Source organism: Patagioenas fasciata, chromosome 8 (assembly GCF_037038585.1).
Source record: "Patagioenas fasciata isolate bPatFas1 chromosome 8, bPatFas1.hap1, whole genome shotgun sequence".
In the NCBI taxonomy this organism is placed as follows: domain Eukaryota; kingdom Metazoa; phylum Chordata; class Aves; order Columbiformes; family Columbidae; genus Patagioenas; species Patagioenas fasciata.
Genome location: NC_092527.1, coordinates 15,160,159 through 15,178,541, shown reverse-complemented (window position 1 = coordinate 15,178,541; position 18,383 = coordinate 15,160,159). Strand labels below are relative to the sequence as shown.

The 18,383-nt window shown below is 41.8% G+C and overlaps 1 protein-coding gene across 3 annotated transcripts in view; it reads right to left on the bottom strand.

Annotated features, from left to right (window-relative positions):
• Positions 1 to 18,383, bottom strand: part of ANXA11 (annexin A11) — a 33,041-nt gene that overhangs the window by 13,448 nt on the left and 1,210 nt on the right. Inside the window, exons 2-5 of one of the 3 annotated variants that reach the window (XM_065843892.2) lie at positions 16,449 to 16,545; positions 15,144 to 15,233; positions 14,095 to 14,283; positions 665 to 725 (exon numbers count right to left, since the gene is read on the bottom strand). In XM_065843892.2, the coding sequence (XP_065699964.1) occupies positions 665 to 725; positions 14,095 to 14,217 (184 nt within the window). In that variant the 5' untranslated portion in view covers positions 14,218 to 14,283; positions 15,144 to 15,233; positions 16,449 to 16,545. Of the gene's footprint in view, positions 1 to 664; positions 726 to 2,514; positions 2,632 to 11,128; positions 11,281 to 14,094; positions 14,284 to 15,143; positions 15,234 to 16,448; positions 16,546 to 18,383 lie in introns of those variants that run through there. The other 2 variants (XM_071811744.1, XM_065843894.2) reach the window with 2 other exon arrangements.

Genomic DNA, 18,383 nt, shown 5'->3' with positions numbered 1-18,383 from the left:
GGATATTCTGCTGAGAAATGGCATTTATCTTCCCAGGCTGGTCTGGCTTCTCACCATACACCGCTTCCCCTTCCCCAGTCAGCTTGCCTAACTCCACATTTACCATGCCCATATGAGTCCAGTCCTTTCTTTCTACCAACAATACTGACAACTGCAAAGTTCATTCCCAACAACTTGATACAAAGCAGCAGTTACATGTTTCACCAGCTTCATATTATTCTAATCTATACCCTTTTTAACAGCCTTCTCCTTTCCACACACAACAATTTGCCTAAGAACAGTGAATTACAGATAATGTCATAATTAAAGCCCTAATGTTTTGTGGGATACGGTTTTAAGTTGTGTGACCAATCTCTCCCCATACTAATTTTCCTCACCAGCTGCCTTCAAGACTCAGTACTAACAGGACTCTGTTCCTTGGCATTTATTGATTTTCGTCAAGTTATTACCATCTCCTAGTTCTGTGTGCTTTGTTTGAGATGAATGAAAATGGACCTGATGTGACCACATGGTAAAGCACACATATTATATAAATCAATTCTCAGCCAAGATAAAACAAGACTTAACAAGAGAGCACAGATAGCTTGGGTGAGTCCATGTCACCTTTCCATTCCAGATAGGACAACCACTATCATTTAATGTTTGCTCCATCTAAAGAACTTACCTGGGGCTGCCGGTGGATATCCACCCGCTGGAGGATAGCCAGGATAACTCATTGCAAAGATCTGAAAAGCATTCGTGATACGGTTACTTTCTTTAATGCTTCACTAATTACATCGCATAAAATTAGCAGGCAACACATCTGCAGTAGCGAGTTAATAAAATTTAGATATAAACTGAACAAATCTCACCAGCTTGTCCCTGGAAAACCTCTTCCCGTTTCCTTTTGCTGGTCTAATAAATGTGTTCAGATATCCAAGCAGTTGCAGAGTCACCCCTCAGACTATTTTCCTTATTTGTTTCAGTTACTACTTACTACTCACTTTGCCTATTATGTTGTTAAGGATATTTTACTTGAAAATGCTTACCTCGTTGAGTTAATTAAGTCTCCCTAAGTTTGCAACCTATACAGAACAGTTTTACTAATCAAAAGTACAAAATTATCCAACAGACAAGTCACATCTTCAAGTGAATAGTTGTACCACAAGTGTTAGAAAGCATCTAAATGCAAACATCTGCAAGAGTGCAAGGTCAGAGTAAGAAGCAGAAAGGATACGCTTTGTGCTTACAGCATTGCCATAAAATATGAAGGGCTCACTGCAAATTTGATCTCTCAGAGCTGGCAGTGCCTGTGTCAGCACAGAAGTGCACAAAGTCTTTAGATGTCCAAAGTGAAGCAGAGGTCAAAAAGGAAGGACAAAACTAAAATGATTGCGCAGAACATGAAAAGCCTTATTTTAAACAGAACAGCTCTCAGGAAGAACGGTGAAACTAACTCAAGGAGCTTGTTCCAGATGAAGAAAACATCCACGATCCGTCTCAACTTTTTCAAGGTTATTTTTAGTGACAATTCCCTGTCTATTTTTAAACTGCTGTGCAAACAGCATCCATCTCCTTTCTTTCTTCTCTTTTCCCTAAAGCATTACCTTTTGTATCTGGCTTGTTTTGCTGGTTTTGATTTCAGCTGTGGAGTTCTGGCCTGGGTTGGGTTAGTGGGGGTGCTGGTTTTGTTTTCATTTTGCATAATCATATTAACATCCCTTTCTGGTTTGCATGGCTCTTTTGCATAGCAACAGTGAAATGGAAAAAAATAATATATATCCAAAATAGATACATAATTATCTATATAAAAAATATATATTTTTAAAATATTATTAGAACTCTTCAATTCATTTAAAAGCTGTTTGGACTTCATGCTGCATGTACACATTTGAATTCAAATAGAGAGAAATGAACTAGCAGGAATTGCGATGAACACAGCAGACTAAAAGTTATAACTCTACCTTACCTCTACTCCAGTATGTAAAGCGTGTAACAGAGTCTACAAATAAGTAAACACAGTTTCTTAGCATTAGAAAAAGCCTGTTTACCAAGAAATCTATAAGGGATGCCTTTAACTGGAAAAAAATAATTTCTGTGCAGGCAAGTTTAAGTACTGCCGTTCTATTTGTGCCATTTGTTCATTCTCCATTCCCCCTACAAACACAGGTGCGAGGTAGGGTGAGCCAGGGGGGTAAATCCATCACCCCATCATTACCCCTTGTTCCCCTTGAGATAAGTGTAACAGAATTAACAATTTACCCAGCTGCACATATCAGGAAACCAAGTTGGAAAACCTGAGGACATTTTACAGAGTTAGGCTTTAAATGAGTAAACTGTCAGTCACAAATATCTAGATTTAAACCTCAGGAAAGGTCCAGGGCAGCCAAAGCCCTCCACAACCATCATGGCCCCATTCCACATATTCAACTGTAAGAACAGACTACAGATTAGCTAACATGACACCATTCATAACCAGATTATATCTCAAGGGTAAAGGCTCACAGAAGGTTTTATATCTAATGAGATGCTTACACGATGCTCTCCATAACATGGCAAATGTTTTTCCTGCATTCACTTCAGCCTCTGTTTCCAGTGAGATCTTCCACTGCAGTGCTATCTAGGACTTTCGGAATAACTGAAATATCCAGGCTGCCACAGCCAAAAAGATGACAAGTTTTTTATTAGACAAGTACTTCTTGACATGACTAAGCTCTATGTATGTTTTCATTTCACATGCAAACACAGTGCGTAAAACCTACAGCACCAAATCTGGTATACAATTACTGTGCAATATACACAAGGGAGCACAAGCTCCACACAACAGTCATCACGGTGATCGTGTTTATTTTTCCAGGCATGCCCAGTGCACACTCCACATTAAGATTTGGTTCCTATTTTTGTCCATTTTTAATGCTAGAAGCTAAATCTTGGAAGGTCTCTTATGGTCATCCCTGCAGTTCAACAAAATAATGGATTTTTACTTTTGAATATACCCTGATGCTAAATTAACAGCATAAAGGTATGGCAGCAGCTGTATGGGGTCTTTTTCAATGCTCGAGAGGGACAATGTTCCAGCCACTGCACTTCACTGCAACTTCACAGAACTTGATAAAGCCAAACACTTTAATAATAGATGAAAAATAAGGTTATAAAACCCACCCAAAGAGCACTTGCAAGACAGTGCACACAGAGGAGCTGCACAGCTGCCTGTGCTGCCCGCCCTGCTGCCTCTGGGCAGGTACCGGTGCACGGGAAGGGAGGACAGCAAAAACAAAACAAACACATAAAACCACAAGAGAAGGCAGCCTGCCACTTCAGAGCCTTGCTGTGTCATCAATTAACTTTACATAATAAAATATAGCAATGGTACTAAAAAACACTCAACACTATTACTTAAGTCACTCAAAAACAAACAAACAAACAAACAAACCAACCAAAAAACCAAAACCACCACAACCCAGATTTTCAGCATGCATAATACTTATTAGTCAAGGTGTACATTTTTGAGATACAGATTATTACAGCATTGAAATTAATTTTTCCCCCCTTCATGTGCAAACATATTTATTTATTTATAGCTTCACAAGGTAAATACAATAATGACAGGACACTCCAAAAAATGCTAAGGTTTCAAAGAAGCTTTAGGTACAAATTTAAGGCAAAAAGGTCTGAGGTTTTTGTGTTGAAGGGTGCAGAGCAATGCTATAACCACATTGTTTTTCTAAGTGGGGTTCTTTGCTTGTTTGTCCCACGTAGAACGTTCCTTTCAGATTTAAAAAAAATTAAAGGAGTCTTTTGGCAATTAAAGCTGAGGTTGAGGAATAATAGCTAACTTCATTAGCAATCTGATAAATATTTTACTATATATAAAAACATTCTGCTTGCTTCTTTTGAATACTGCGTTTATCCATGACTTTTCCAAGGGGAATTTCTCCCACACTGGTTGGATTCCAGGCAAACTAGGATCCACGAAGACATCAACTTCTCACATTCAAAAACTTTCCTGATCACCACTTTTTTGTGTACTTCTCTGTTGGCAATTTCTCCAATTTAGAAATATTTACTCCTCTAAACTAACTTTCCCAACCACACTCCGAACCTTGTCTCCATTTCACCTTCTAAGCCCATCTTCCCAAATTTCTTCCGTTACATCCGCAATATCTTGCTAGAACTGTAAGTGATGAGCAATACTTGCCCACACCCAATAGTGGTGACATACGCCAGGGAACAGCAGATGCCAAAGTCCACCCTGTCAAGCAGTTACTGTGTGGGAGGATATAGGAACAGGAAGGTCTGTGTTTGCTCAGCCATAAAAGAAGTAGCACATAAGAGGAGGGAAAAAATCCAAACTACCCAAGCACATATGGAAAGGGGGAGTGCCCTGAAGAAAATACAGAGCCGATACTGTTAAGGTCCTCTCCCTGTTCCCAGTGCTCACTCTGGAGGTCCACCTCTAAACTCTAAATAAAGATCTGAGGTTTTACTCCCCCGGTGGACACCGCTGTCTCGCTTCACATTTCAAGCCATGAACCGCTCAGGCTCTTGAATATTTTCCTGTTGCTTTGGCAAAGCTAAGAGGGAACAGACCTGTTCATAAGAGATTAAATCTGGGATACACTTTCAATAGGAACCTTGAAAATATGCTCCTCTAAGCCACAGCAGCCAAAAAGGACTACAACTGGAGATATTTATAACAAAAATTAAAATTACACAATGGCAGCAGAAGTAAATAATAAAATGTTAAGGCTATCAGAAAAGATCTGTTTCAAGGTGCAACAAAAATAAGCTCAGCAACAGCGTTCATGTCCCTTCCTGGAATTCATTTAGTGGCTGCTGTTCAGGCTCCAGTTACACCAAGGTCCAATAATTTAAGGGGGCAAAAAGAGTGAAAAGATTAGAACCTATATTTGCTCAAAATAATTTATTTAATTATGCCCATTTCCCAGTGATCACTGAGTAAAGTTAAACTCTTGGCCTTTACTCCTCCTCCAGACTGATTACCAGGATGTAGTACAAAAGGTTGCCTAAAGCTATAAATTACAGAATTCCTCTGTGAGGAAGGCACAAGCTGCTCCAAGACCGATCCCTGATTATGAAACCAGCAGAGAAGAATTTATCACCTTACAATACGCTGCGGATTTGCATCAGAGGTGAACTGAGGCATCCACCGCTGCACCTCTGCAAGACAAGGACGAGCCATGGTCAGCATCATACCAGCTAACTGCTATTTTACCAGCCTAAGCAAGATTTATCTTTGACTTACGCACTGCAGCATAGAAGTTGTCCTCTCCTATAGCTGGTATAGTATTCTTCATCCTGACATATAAAAAGCCCTGCAATTTGGTTTTCTATTAAGTCTCCTGTGTACAAAACCCCTGGTGTGGCCTTCCTTTCACTGCGAAAAAAACTGAATATAGTAGAACGGGTTCCCCCTTCCAACAAGGCTTAATGTACCTGAGTTCATGCCAGCCAAAATTCAGGAAATCTCTTTTACACAGAACTTCTCAGCCCTAGTTTGCCATTAACCCACAAGTAGTACCTTTTATTGCTTGCTTTTATTGGCTAGTGAGAAAATAAAACAAAAATGACACCACACAAGTAAGACCTCCAAAGCCTGCAAAGGATAATTCTGATGTAACAGGCAATTCAGCCGCTTCATGATCAACTTTCTTCAAACACCCAGTAATAATAACCAGCACCTGCCATGCCAAAGGAACAGAGGGAGCGAAACTCCAATAACAAGCCCCCTTATTTCCTCCATGAGACCAGATCGTCCCAGCTCCAGTGTACTCTCCTCTCCAGGTGCTCAACACCCACATCCCTCAGCAGAGGGTCGGTTCTGAATGGACAAGCAGGTCAGCCTCATATTCCAGGGACTAGCAGAGCTGGGACTGCCAGAGCTGGCTAGGTAACACTGCTCGCCAGCACTGAACCACAGAGACAGCAAGCGTTGAACAGCAAGAAACGTACTTCTGTGCTCGGTCTTACGGACCCTTGTCTAAGTGGTCCAAACAGTAGACAAACTGTTTGGAGAGGGAAAAAGGCAGTATCATGTTACCACTCAGCGTCAGCATTTCATCGTTGTGAAGATCCTGCTTATGGAGATAAACATTTATTCCCCCAGCATACAATTTCATTTAGTATCCGCGACTCTTCTGGGAAGATCACACATGTCTTTGGGTTCACATATCAGTCCCTACTCAAGGCAACAAAACCCAAAGAACTTAACTGAACTGCACCAGCTCTTGAAATACACATGCAGCAAAAACGTGAGTTAATTTCTAGGAGGTCAAGTTCACTTTGGCTTCCTACTCTGCCCTGGACCAAGTGTTTCCTTTTGCAGCACACTCTTGCTATGCTATCTTCTGAATATTTACAATACAGACAGTCAAAGTGTATATGACAACGTAGATAAAGCCACTTTCCTAGCAAAACAAGAAATACCAAAACAGATTTATGAGATGCTTGAAGAAATAATAGAATGAGGTTGCTCTATTTCAAACTCATAACTTGTCATATAAAGTAATTTGTTGCAAAAAACGGACATGCTATGAATAGCCTGAATCATGCTCTCAACTGACTAATGCTTCAGGGATTTATAGTCATCTATTTTAAGTTCTACCATGCAAGAACAAACTTTTACATCATCAGTGCAAGTCAAAATAGGTAAATATTAATTATTCCATTTCACCAAGTACACTCTGTGGGGGAAATCCTACAGAACTAAAGCAACAGTCAAACGCTCAGTACTCTAAAGCAGTTACCAGAAAAATAACTAGTTGTTCATTTCAGGCCATCAATTTTTAATGAGCTTCTGCACTTGAGCCTGAAGTGCAGAGCTGGGGGGTCCCCAGCACCCCCACCCCTGCGAGGCATCCACAGTGAAAGGCAGACGGCAGTTTTCGGTTAGATCCTCTGCCAGTACCTCCTACACTTACATTGTTCAGGCTGCAGAAGAAGCCGAATAGCACTGATCTGCTCAAGTGACAACTCCCCAAAGAAAGGCACACTTGGGGGACCTGCATGGAACCTTAATTTGAAAGCTGCATGGATGTACCCTACACTGCACACAAAACGTCTGTGCTCTGCACCCGTCTGACGGCCTTGAGACTCCCCAGCTGAAAAACTGGTAAATACTAGTTTGCAAATATGTTAACTTTTCCTTAAAGATGACGACTTGCATGCTTTCTGGGCACTGAAGGGCTGTCCAGGAACACCAGTTATTACTTGTCTGTGAGCAAATGGACATACTTTCTTTGTTCCCGACTATAAGGAAATACTGATTTTCAGTTCCTCAATGACTTCTTTACAGGGATTGACTTGTTAAAGAAAGAACCAATTTAGTATAGTAAACCAGAGAGTCAGATATTCCACAACTACCATAAACAAAGAAAGTCAAAAGAAAAGATGACTGTGGCCTTTGAATCCAGTCTGCATGTGGGATCAGCAAACTTTAGTCTTTAACGCTTATTACTTAAAAAAGAAGTATTTTTTCCCCTAAATCCTAACATCTGTAAAATACATTTATTCTCCTAGCTAATGGAAAACTGAGTATTTTCAAAGCACTGTCAAGTGCAGCCAATAACCAGATATTCAGACTACAGATAGGTGCAATGTTTAGAGAATGAACATTATTTTCCAAACTTAAAGTTGTTCTCTCTAGTAAGAATAAAAGGGATATTCACAGCATCTGCTTTAGGCAACTTAAGCACCTAATTTAGGACAACATGCCAGGTTAAAGTTAGAAATCTGAGATGCTTTTTTACCCAATCAAGAACTCTTTGGGAATCTGAATTAAATGCATAAATTAATCACACTGAGTATCACTTCACATGCATATTGACTGAATGGCTATAGTAAGTTTTAGAACAGAGGCCTTGCAAAGATTTAAAACTCATTTGCATCTTTAATGTGGGATTAATTTCATTGATAGTTCTTAAGCCTCCCAGAAGCCGGGATCCAAAAGTCTGAATCTGAGGCTCACTTCTCCTAATGATGAAATGAATACTAATTAACAGTTCCAAAGAAGGAAGAAAACTGTGAGGACAGGTGCTTCAAGACAACAGCTGAGCTAAAGCTAGCATGAATGACCTATTGGTGACACCTTCTCAATGCCCTCAAAAAAATACCCAACACAACACCCACACTACATAGTTTAAAAAAAGAAGCTTTAACCTTCCCTATTACAAAATAAGACAGTATCTTCTCTCTCAAATAGATGATGCATAAGGAAAAAAAATACTTTGTTCAATTATTTTGTATGTCTTAGAAAATTGCTACCAATCTGACAGCACAGGGACACTCTGGACTCCCCCCGTACATGGAACAGGCAGGTAGCAGGACTGCACGGGGTTGTGCTGCTTCTTAAAAACAAACAAAACAAACAAAAAAATCCCCCACACAAACAACAAAAAAACCCACAACAACAAAAACATCCCCACACTTGAAGCCTATTCAGTTTATTTCCTACAGTCTAACCATCAGCACTGGTCCACACTCAGCATCTGTGACAGCCAAGTAGTATAGATACAATTTCACAAGTACACACAAAAAAAACAGCTGCTAAGCGTAGGCCAGATTGGCAGCCTGATCCCCACAAGCACATAATAGAATTGTCTCTTAAAAGGACACCAGCAAGTCCCCATCATGAACCATAACCGACTCCAGGCTTTCCCCAGCCAGGAGCTGACTTATCAAGATTTTGCAGCGAGCTCTGATAAAATCCGGAATGAACATGAAGCAACCATAGAAGTAATACACTGTAAATATTTGCCGCTGCCCTTTGGCTCACCTATCTACCACGTGTGGTACTACATTACATTCAACCCACCTTAGGGAACTGCCTGAAGGAAACTGAGTGTTTATATCAAACACACCTACTTTCAAATAAACTAGCAAAAGCAAAGGGACCACCTCAGCTTCGGTGCATGACAACTCGAGTTTCAAATGACTTACAAGTCTCTGTCCTTATTTCCAACAGTTTACCTAATACAATTTAAAAATATATCCAATAAGAAACTATGTTTCAAGGTAGCAGACAAAAATAATCAAAAAATTAAACTGGCGCTATTACTCAGTTGTGTACTTAACTCAAGGTAAGCCTCTTTCGACCATTTGAAACTGACAGAGAAATTTCCATGAATGACTACACAGAGCCTTGGCTAAAAATAAGTGAAACTTCTGATTAGTTCAAAGGCATTGCTATTTCTGTAGCCACCATCAAACCATCTGGTCTTTTTTACTACACCTCTGCTTTAACTATACCTTCTTATTTTTTAATCCCTAGGTTGCTATCACAGAACTAAAATAGGGTCTATCTCAGTTCTGATTAATACAATGTTATTGAACAGATCCTCTGGATGCTCCATCTTCTGAAACTTGATAGACGTCTAGGAAACAGCATCTCCTGGACCCTTCAAAACACACAGACTTCTTGGCTTGACTTTTTGTAGTAGATTACATTACGTATTTTAAGCTGCTATCTAACACTACATACAGTCTTTATAATGCCTTCAATATACTGTATTAACTACATAAATACCTCCATAAAATATCTCCATCTCATTGCAGTTTGATTATATCTTTTAGCGACTTTTGAAATTTCACAGAATTTCCAGCCCAACAACTCAAAATTTCTGGGGACTACAGAGAACAAGAAGGGATGTAGCATACGACTGTGATGACTACTCCAGAAATTTTAAGGTCAGATTCACAGAGATGTTTTGGTTCCTAACCCCATACTGAATTTAGACAAGAGAAAGGTCCATAAATATCATCATTGACACAGACATAAGATCATTAGGCCCTTCAAAGTCTTGCTGTGTCTGTATTATATATGGTGCTTTGGAGGTACAGGGTGGAAGAAGTCACAAAAGTAGTTACAGAGGCATTTTAAGGAAGAAAACAATGAGCAGAAACGCGGTGGGGACCGGGCCACAAGCATAACTTGTCGTGGGCATTGCTTTCAGTTATCTGCTGCATCAGTGGGAGGAGAGCAGTCCACATGACTCTTACAGCAGCCCTAAAACCAGGAAATCATAGAAATAGCCAAGCTGTGGGGAGAGTGCTCACGCACTCAAGCTTTATAGCAGCCATACACTAGTGCTAGTTCTGTACCGTTTCTGACATTACTGTATGTGCTCCAGCAGAGCTCTGGCTCACCGAGCGGAAAATACTGTGTGCTGGAGGGCGCCAGGGAACGAACCCCCCGCCTCCCACAGCAGCCAGGCTTCTAGACACACAAAAACCTACCGACCAGTTCCTTCACCAAAACACATTGCACCAGCAGTTCTCTGTCGCCAGCCTGTTTTCTCTCCACACCTTTACCTCACTCTTTCTGCCCCAATGCATCTGTCCCCAGTTTTGGCTGAGCTGCTTTCCCTGCTTCTGCCCCTCCCTTCAGAAGGTCCCTGCCCCAACTGTTCCTCCTTATCAGGAAGAAGCCTCCAGGAAGTGCCACTGAACTGGTAAACGAGGAAAAACTATCCCAACATACACCCCACTGCCCAGCCTCCCTTCTCCAGAAACAGGGCAGGGAAGAACTCTACTTTTCTGAATATTGAGATGTTTATGCTGTTTTCTGTCTTACACAAGGTATGGCAAGAATTAAGAGTGTCTCTTTCAAGACACTTTGAGTACATGCAGTATAAGAAAAACTAAAGTATGGTAGAAGCAGTCTGCAGAAAGGGATGTTTGGTTAAAAAAAAAGCATTGTGTAACAGCTCTAACAAGGCTACCATCTTAGTCTTCTTTCTCTTATCAACCATACACATCAGTATCAAAAGTTGAAGACAAGCTCCAGACACAAAGTACCAAACTGCAACAGCAAAACACACATTTTCCTCTGAAACCAGCCCATTTCCCTAAGAAGCAAGAACAGCTTTCTGAAGAGCCGCCGAGTCGCTGCGGGCCCCGACCTCCACCTGCACCAGCTCCCAGGCCGGTGTCTGTCACCTGGGCCGTGCCTGTCACCCCGGGGGCGCCACCGCTCCAGCCGTCCCATCCTGGCGGACGCGAGTTCCGCCGTCCCCACAGGGACAGCAGCACAGCCCGGCCCGGCCCACGGCCCCGCAGGGGCAGCTCGTCCCGGCACACAGTGGCACTCGCCCTCTCCCCACATCCCGGCCCACGCGGGGGTCGCTCCTACCGCGGGTCCCGGTCGCTGCTGCGGCCCCCGCCCTCCTGACGACTCGGTCGCGCTGCGGGGTGACGGCAGCGGGTGCGGCAGGAGGAGGGGCCGCCGCGGCTGCCGGCCTCGGTGGGAAGGAGAACCAGGGGTGGGGAGACGCGACGGCTGTAGCGGGGCCCGCCCGGCAGCTCCGCCCGCTGTCCGGGCCCCGGGGGAAGCACCGCCCGGCCCGGGCCCGGTGCCGTGACGGGGCGTGCGGGGCGGCTGCCAGCGCTGCCCGCGGAGCCTCTCGGCAGGGGAGCCTGACGGCTGTGGGCTGGGAGAAAGGTGGCGAGTTCCACAAAACAGGTTTGACAAAAAGTGATTTCCACCGAGAGGTCACGTTTCATTTAAAAACAAAACAAAAAACAAACAAAAAAACAACACACACACACACACACACACAAAAAACACACAAACCACACAACAACAACAAAACACACCAAAATAAACGGGAAAAGTCGCTCCACCCATGACCCGGGCAGGCTGCGCTGCGCCCCACGCACCAGGCGAGGCGGACACGGCGAAACCAGCTCCAGGAATTCGCCGTCTCGGACAAGGCTGTGAGCGCTTAGCTGCCGCCGGAGTTAAAGCCAGACACTGATTGCTGGCACCGGGAATTCAGAAAACATTCAGAAAACACGTTTCTCAGGGAAGGTGGGACATGAATCCCCATTTTGTTGCATATAATATCGATTTCCTTGAGTAAAACTCTACAAATATTATTCATGTTGACCTTTTCTAGTAGAAGCAATACTAGCTGAACACTTCAATAAACATCTTTTTTTCCTACATGCATTCTTTAAAGATGACTGAAGTTGCTCGCATGGAAGCATTTAGAGAAACAAAACAAAATAAAAATGAAAAATAAAAAGGCCTATCATTTTCCAATTAAATTCCTTTTGCCAAGACACTAATGAAAATAACATTGCTGACTGAATCACAGCATTATACAACTTGGACAGGGAATAAACTCCTATTTGCAACTAGGATTTTTGTGAACAGAATCTCAGAACCTCCTTTCCAACACTCTCTTCACCCATACATATGCTTCATCACAGGTACTTTCATTGAGAACTAAACTATTTTTGATGGATGTGTTCATGTTTTTTAAGAGCATATGTCCTATTCACCCACTCACTGCAGGGCCCGCTTTTTCCTTTTTTTGTGGTTTTTGTACCCCTCATAAAAATTTTAACTGGTACCACAGAATCCAAGGCTGCACCCATGGGAGAAGGCTAAACTTCAAGTAGTCCAAAGCAGGTGTACATGTCTATTTTAATTTAAGAATTGCTTATGGTGATTTAACATAAATTATAAGTTTATTCCCAGCTTGATGTTAAGCCTTGCTGATAAAGACATTGCTGATTATTAGGCAAAGTGAAACAACAAGGGTTTCAATGCAGAGTGTTATCTGACATTCACTATGCAGGCAGATGGGAAGATTAAGATGTGCCCACAGAGCAGCTCACGTGCAAAGGCAGCCAGGGATCGTCGTGCCCTCAGTGTGCTGGCAGAGCTGCTCTTCAGCGTTAACATATCTGACTTGTGCCAGCCCAAAGGGGCCACATTAAGGACAGTTTTGTTAACCAGAGTAATTTTACTGAAACAGGTTAGGAGCCATTCAGAGGAGCTGCTACTCCCACCCCATGAGGACACTAAGGGTTACTACTTCCAGCGAGATTTGGAAAATAACACGTCTGCCACTTAGGTACTGTTATTTTTGCATGCAGAAAAGCCCTTTGAGAGTCATGCTTAGCCTGGAAGTGATGTATGAGGAAGCTTGGGCTGCTGCAACCAGCCTGGTATTTATTCCAGAGCTGGTTGTGCTCACTTTGAAGTCAGTTGCAATATTCAGTGGCTTCAACTAGGGTGCAGGTTTGGCTCACTCCTAGCCACTGAGGCTGGATAAATAGAGGGATTCATACAAGTCCCACAGCTTTGACACTGCATTCATAAGCAGAGAACTGCACCAGCTATGGCAGCATATGGAGTGTTTCATGGACAAGGCAACCTTTGTATGGAATCCTCACTAGCTGCCATTTTCAGACAGGGAGTGAGGTGTTTGCTTAACATATTTCATTTCTGGAAATTTTTCCACAGGGATGATAACCTCAGAGCCCACGCTCTTCAGGAGCTTCAGCTAGTGCAAATTGCTCTTCCTGCAAAAGCTGTTATGGGCAGCACGTATTCTTGTAAGCAACAGAAAAAGATAAAGCATGCTGCCAAAGCTATTGCACTATATCAGTAAAAAGTCAAAGCTGCATAACACCACCATTAAGGGAAAACTTTCTGTAAAACCAGATGATTGTAGTTAAGTTACAGATTAGACTTTTTAATATATTGGAAACACTTTGTAAATGGTTAAGGTGTATCTTTCATTTTCAGTGGAATAAGGGGAAATGTTAGGAGAGCCACGTGAAGCTGATGGATTAAAGCCTGAGACAAAGACACTGATTAGAGAGACTGGTTTTTATCCAAGCTGTGAATTTGCATGAGTATCTGTGGGAATATTTATAAATTTGTTAGAGAAGGATAGAATTTTGGAGACTGGAGACCTTAAACAGGAAGAGAGATTCTGCTGAAACTGAGTCAGGAAGAAATCAAACCCCTGTATTTGCCTGTGGATGTGCCTCTGACTAAAGGATTTATGCTGTTCCATCAAAATCCTAGCTAATATGTAGTTTTTCTGGTTATGAAAACAGACAAATGAAAACCTATGATAAGTGATCCAAGTGTAAGCAATACAGAATAGCCTGTTTGGAAACGTAGGCAGCCCAAAACAAGAGCTTCAACTTCCACAGGCATCTTGATGGAGTCTGATTTCCCACACTGCCTCTGAGGCAAAAAACCAGCACTGGCTGAAGGTTTGTTAGCAGTAGGAATGCTGTACCTAAGGCTTTGCTACTGATTCAACTCTACATTTCGACTGTTGATGTTCTTACCTGCTCTGCTTCTCTCACACCTCCACAGGGGAAAGGGATTCCTGATGCTCTTAGAGAGAGAGACACCCATGTCTCCACTCTGGAAGGAAGACACACGTCTTCATTCTTGGCAGAAGAAAGCATATGACAGCAAAGCCCTTACTTCTTTTTACAGTAGAGCAGTGAACCTTGTCCCCCACTTTGTTCAACCTGACAAAAATCATTAAAACAAATTCATTTCATGGCACTTATCAGGAAAATCTAAGACTGTGAGACTCACAAGAACAAGTACATGAAGAAATAATAATGGTTTCACGTGGATCCTGTATTTTAGACACATGCATGAAGGAATTGCATGGCACAGATACAAGGATGCAGGGATGAAGATCTAGCTCCAGCAATATATTTATGTAATTTCTCAACCCACTATTTCTTCATTTCGATTCTATTCAATACCTAATGGATGGTTGGTTCAAAAAAGTGACAAATGTAATCTGAAAAGTGCCAATTTTTGTCACCCCAGATGTATAAAAATATACAATTACATAAAATACAGAAAGCATTTTCAGAAGGATGGCATGTCAATTTCTAAGTCACAGAGCTAGATGTTACTTGCACTTTAAGTTATTGCTTCCCATAGAGTTTATTAACATAAAAATAGATGTTAACAGGAGCTCCACATAAAGCCCACTTCTGCTGGCCTCCAGCAGCATTACATCTGATACTCCCACAGGGAAGTTCACAGTATAGTTGCTGCCAAAAAGGGACAAGGACACTCTCTCCTTTCCACCCTTCACTTGAAGCCTAGCTTGCGTTGATCCCTGCTGGATCAGCTTAGCTCCTACCAGGAGGGGAGCTCTAAAAGCCTTAAGATTTCCAACTAGGACTCTATCTTTCTAACACATTTTGTCTCAAAAGTACAGTAAAATCGTTTACTGGTAAAGTAACTGTTATAATTTGACTAATTGCAGCCATTTTCCTTAAGAGTTCACAAAAGGAAAACCATCCAGAAACATGCAGTACAGTGTACTATATGACATGTATTTATTATATGTATATTATATACATACCTTTTAAGGCTTGTTTTCAATCAGCTCAGTTTAGGAAACCTAAATCCAGGTTGAAATTGGAACATCTTCCACACACAGTTCCCAAACTAACTGCAGAAGCCATGCGATGCAGTTGATACGGAGAAGAAAACAAGGATAGTTTCTTCAGTCAAAATTACAGGAGACCTACCAGCAGCAAGTTTTAATAACTAATTTTTGTCTTTAAGGTTTTAATATGTAAACCAGTATTTAGCTGGGTTAGAACCTCCAAACCTCATGTGTTAGGCATGCATTTTGAACTGAGGTTTACTTTTACTCCTATTGACAACTGTCATTCTGTATAAGGATTTCTAACCAAGTGCATGTGGACAGTGATGCCACAGCCCAGGTAAGACAGCAGCGAACAAGGTTTAGAATCCTTGCTGTTGGGATAGGTGAGAGTTTGCACGTCATGCTGCTTTCTGACATTGTATTGACCCAGTACCAATTCATTTGAAGAGAAGTCTTTGTGGGGAAACCCACAAAATCACAACAGCATTTCCTGCAAGCACTGCATTTTCCTAGTGCCTTTTCCAAACTTCAGTTCCAACCTCATACTTTTCCAAGTGGATTTGTGCCATAACAGCACAGAAACAGAACCAAGTGATGGAAACTAGTATGTTAATTCCATACAACATCTGCACCCCTGATTTCACAGGTGCTGTCTTCTTCCTTTTTCCGTATCAATTTTTCAGCATTTCCATCACTAAAATATTCCATTGGTGAAAATTCAAAGACAAAATACCTGAGAGTTTACACACTAAAAGTAAGCAGAAACTAAGAAAAAACAGAACAAAAACCCAACCAACCAAAACCAAACAAACAAAAACCACATGCACACAAAATAAAAAACCAAACCACCACATTTCTGCGAGTATTATAACACTGTCTTCCAGGCTGCCAAGGAGCCCAGAGTATGAGCCAGCCTGTGGTTAATTTTTGGGAGTGCTAGCTTGGAACCCAAGTGGTCCAGGTTAACCTACAGGCTTTCTGGATGAATTTAGTCAAGTTCAGATCCTCTGAAGATACAGGTACATACAGCCTGTGTTGATTTTGAGCCCTGAGAAACTGATATGTGTCATTTGCAAACTCTACCTTATGAGAAAGGGAGCTCACTCACAGTTGTTCTGGATTACAGTTCACTTATTTACAGTCCTGTTAGTTGATAGGTCTTTTGGAAAGATTGTCTCCCAAATGCTTTCACTCCGTGTTAGCCAACAAAAGGTATTCATTTTCCTTCATCAGTTTTGTTACTACTCCTGAGCATTCCTTAGGTTTTCTACTTACTTTTTTTTTGCATGTGCTTTCCAAATCATGCAGTTTGCAGCTCTTCTGTGCACCTGTGTTCCTCCTTCATAACTGGGCTTTCAGTGAAACCAGCTCCCTGCAAGACAATATCATGTACTTGTATTCCTCTCCCCTGCTTGTTCCTCTGCAGGCTCTTTGTACCCTCTAGCATATTTAATGATATTTAAGAGGCAGCATTACCCTCAACCTGTGCTACACTCGTGAGAAAATTCTACCGCTTAAAATCCACTGCTTGGAGGCAAGCTTAGCTGAGCTAATTTCTGCACTCCAGCTTAATTTTCCCTGTGCATTCCTGTTGCAATCGGAGATGGCAAAATTTAAGGACTCTGCATTGCCCTTAGTCTGAAAGCAGGTGGTACAGTGTATGGCGTGACTTATGTATGCTGAGGAATGCAACAACACAGCCGTTTCATAAACTGAACCACAATTTGTGATGGACTGTACAGACCGTGTTATCAAAGGGCATCTACCCAAGACCTGTGTAGGTCTATGGCATGCAGGACCTTTGCTGAAACTATTTTCTTACACATAGTTTTGCATTTTTCCCGAAACAATCATGCTGTGAGCTTTGATCTGTCGGGCTGTCTATCTGAACACCTTCCACTGTTACTAAATTCATTCGAATTAAGAGCTAATTCTATGCTCCAGGCTACAGAAATTATGGAGTGTTGAGCATATGTAAACCATTACCCTTCAAATGCTGCAGAATATAGTCTTGAAATAAACAATTCCATCAAGGAGTAACAGATGGAAGTGCTTTAGTTTCCATTTTGTATCAACACAAACTTGTCATTAAACTCCTAAACTTTTACAATTGGATAGCTCTGTGTTTATTGCTTGGTGTACATAACCTGGCTTACTTTGGCAGGCTGACCCAACACACACTCATATAAGTCACTAGTTCAGCCCTTTGCAGGTTGGGTTTTCTACAGCCTGTTTAGACTTTCTGCTTTGGGTTGTATCTTGTGCAAAATTGAATTCTGAACTCCAATTAACATGTAATTCCAAATAATAGATAACAGGAAAAGGAGCTCACAGAAACAGGGTGAGCTGGCCCTGGCATGCACACCCCACCTACAGAGTTTAAGCTCCCAGTATGGGAAAACAGGTGAATATTTGGTGGTATTTTTAAGTACTTGTGAATGCAAGTCAATTGAGTGACTGGGAAACCCATCTGAATGGCTTCTAGATCAGCTGTTTATCACTGTGTGTCAACTGTGGCAGTCTGCAGTAGCATTATGAACTCTGCTTCATCATCGTAAATTACTTTCCAGCCCCACAAAGTTTCTGGGTGGAAATTAATATGACATAAACACAGATTACTACATTTCCCCCTCTTCCTTGTCTCCAGGAAATGGAGAGTGAAGCAACTCGGGCAATCCGACACTCAGCAGTATCACAGAGTTTTCAAATCAGGTCAGTAGTTGAGCAGTGAATTTCTTCCTCTTGAGCAGAAGAAAAGCAAGGTTCTCTGATAAGTTCTCAGGAAGCTGAAGAGACCCAACCATACACTGTACTTCAACAGCACGTTTTAAAACCTTACTTTTGCGTTTTCTGTTGAAGGGTATTCCATTTGCGGCAGAATTTCTGAGAAAATATAAACCAAACACAAGTGAAGACAGTTTTTCTGGCACTTGCCGTGCTCCATGGTAGTCTGCACAAGGCAGGGGGTTTGTACTAAGCTGGCAGCAGGTTAACTCCAGTGATTATAACAGCTGTTGTTCCCTGTAAGCTGTATTAAATTCATGCTGTTTACTACTGGTCTTTCAAGTATTTTCAATAGCAAGGTATTGCACTGCTTTTCCTCTTACTCAAGCACTACTGCTTTCTTTGGCATTTTCCATACTGCAAGTGCAGACTGAAATATTAAAGACTTCCATTAGAACTTGTATGCAAACTGAGAAAGCATGAGCT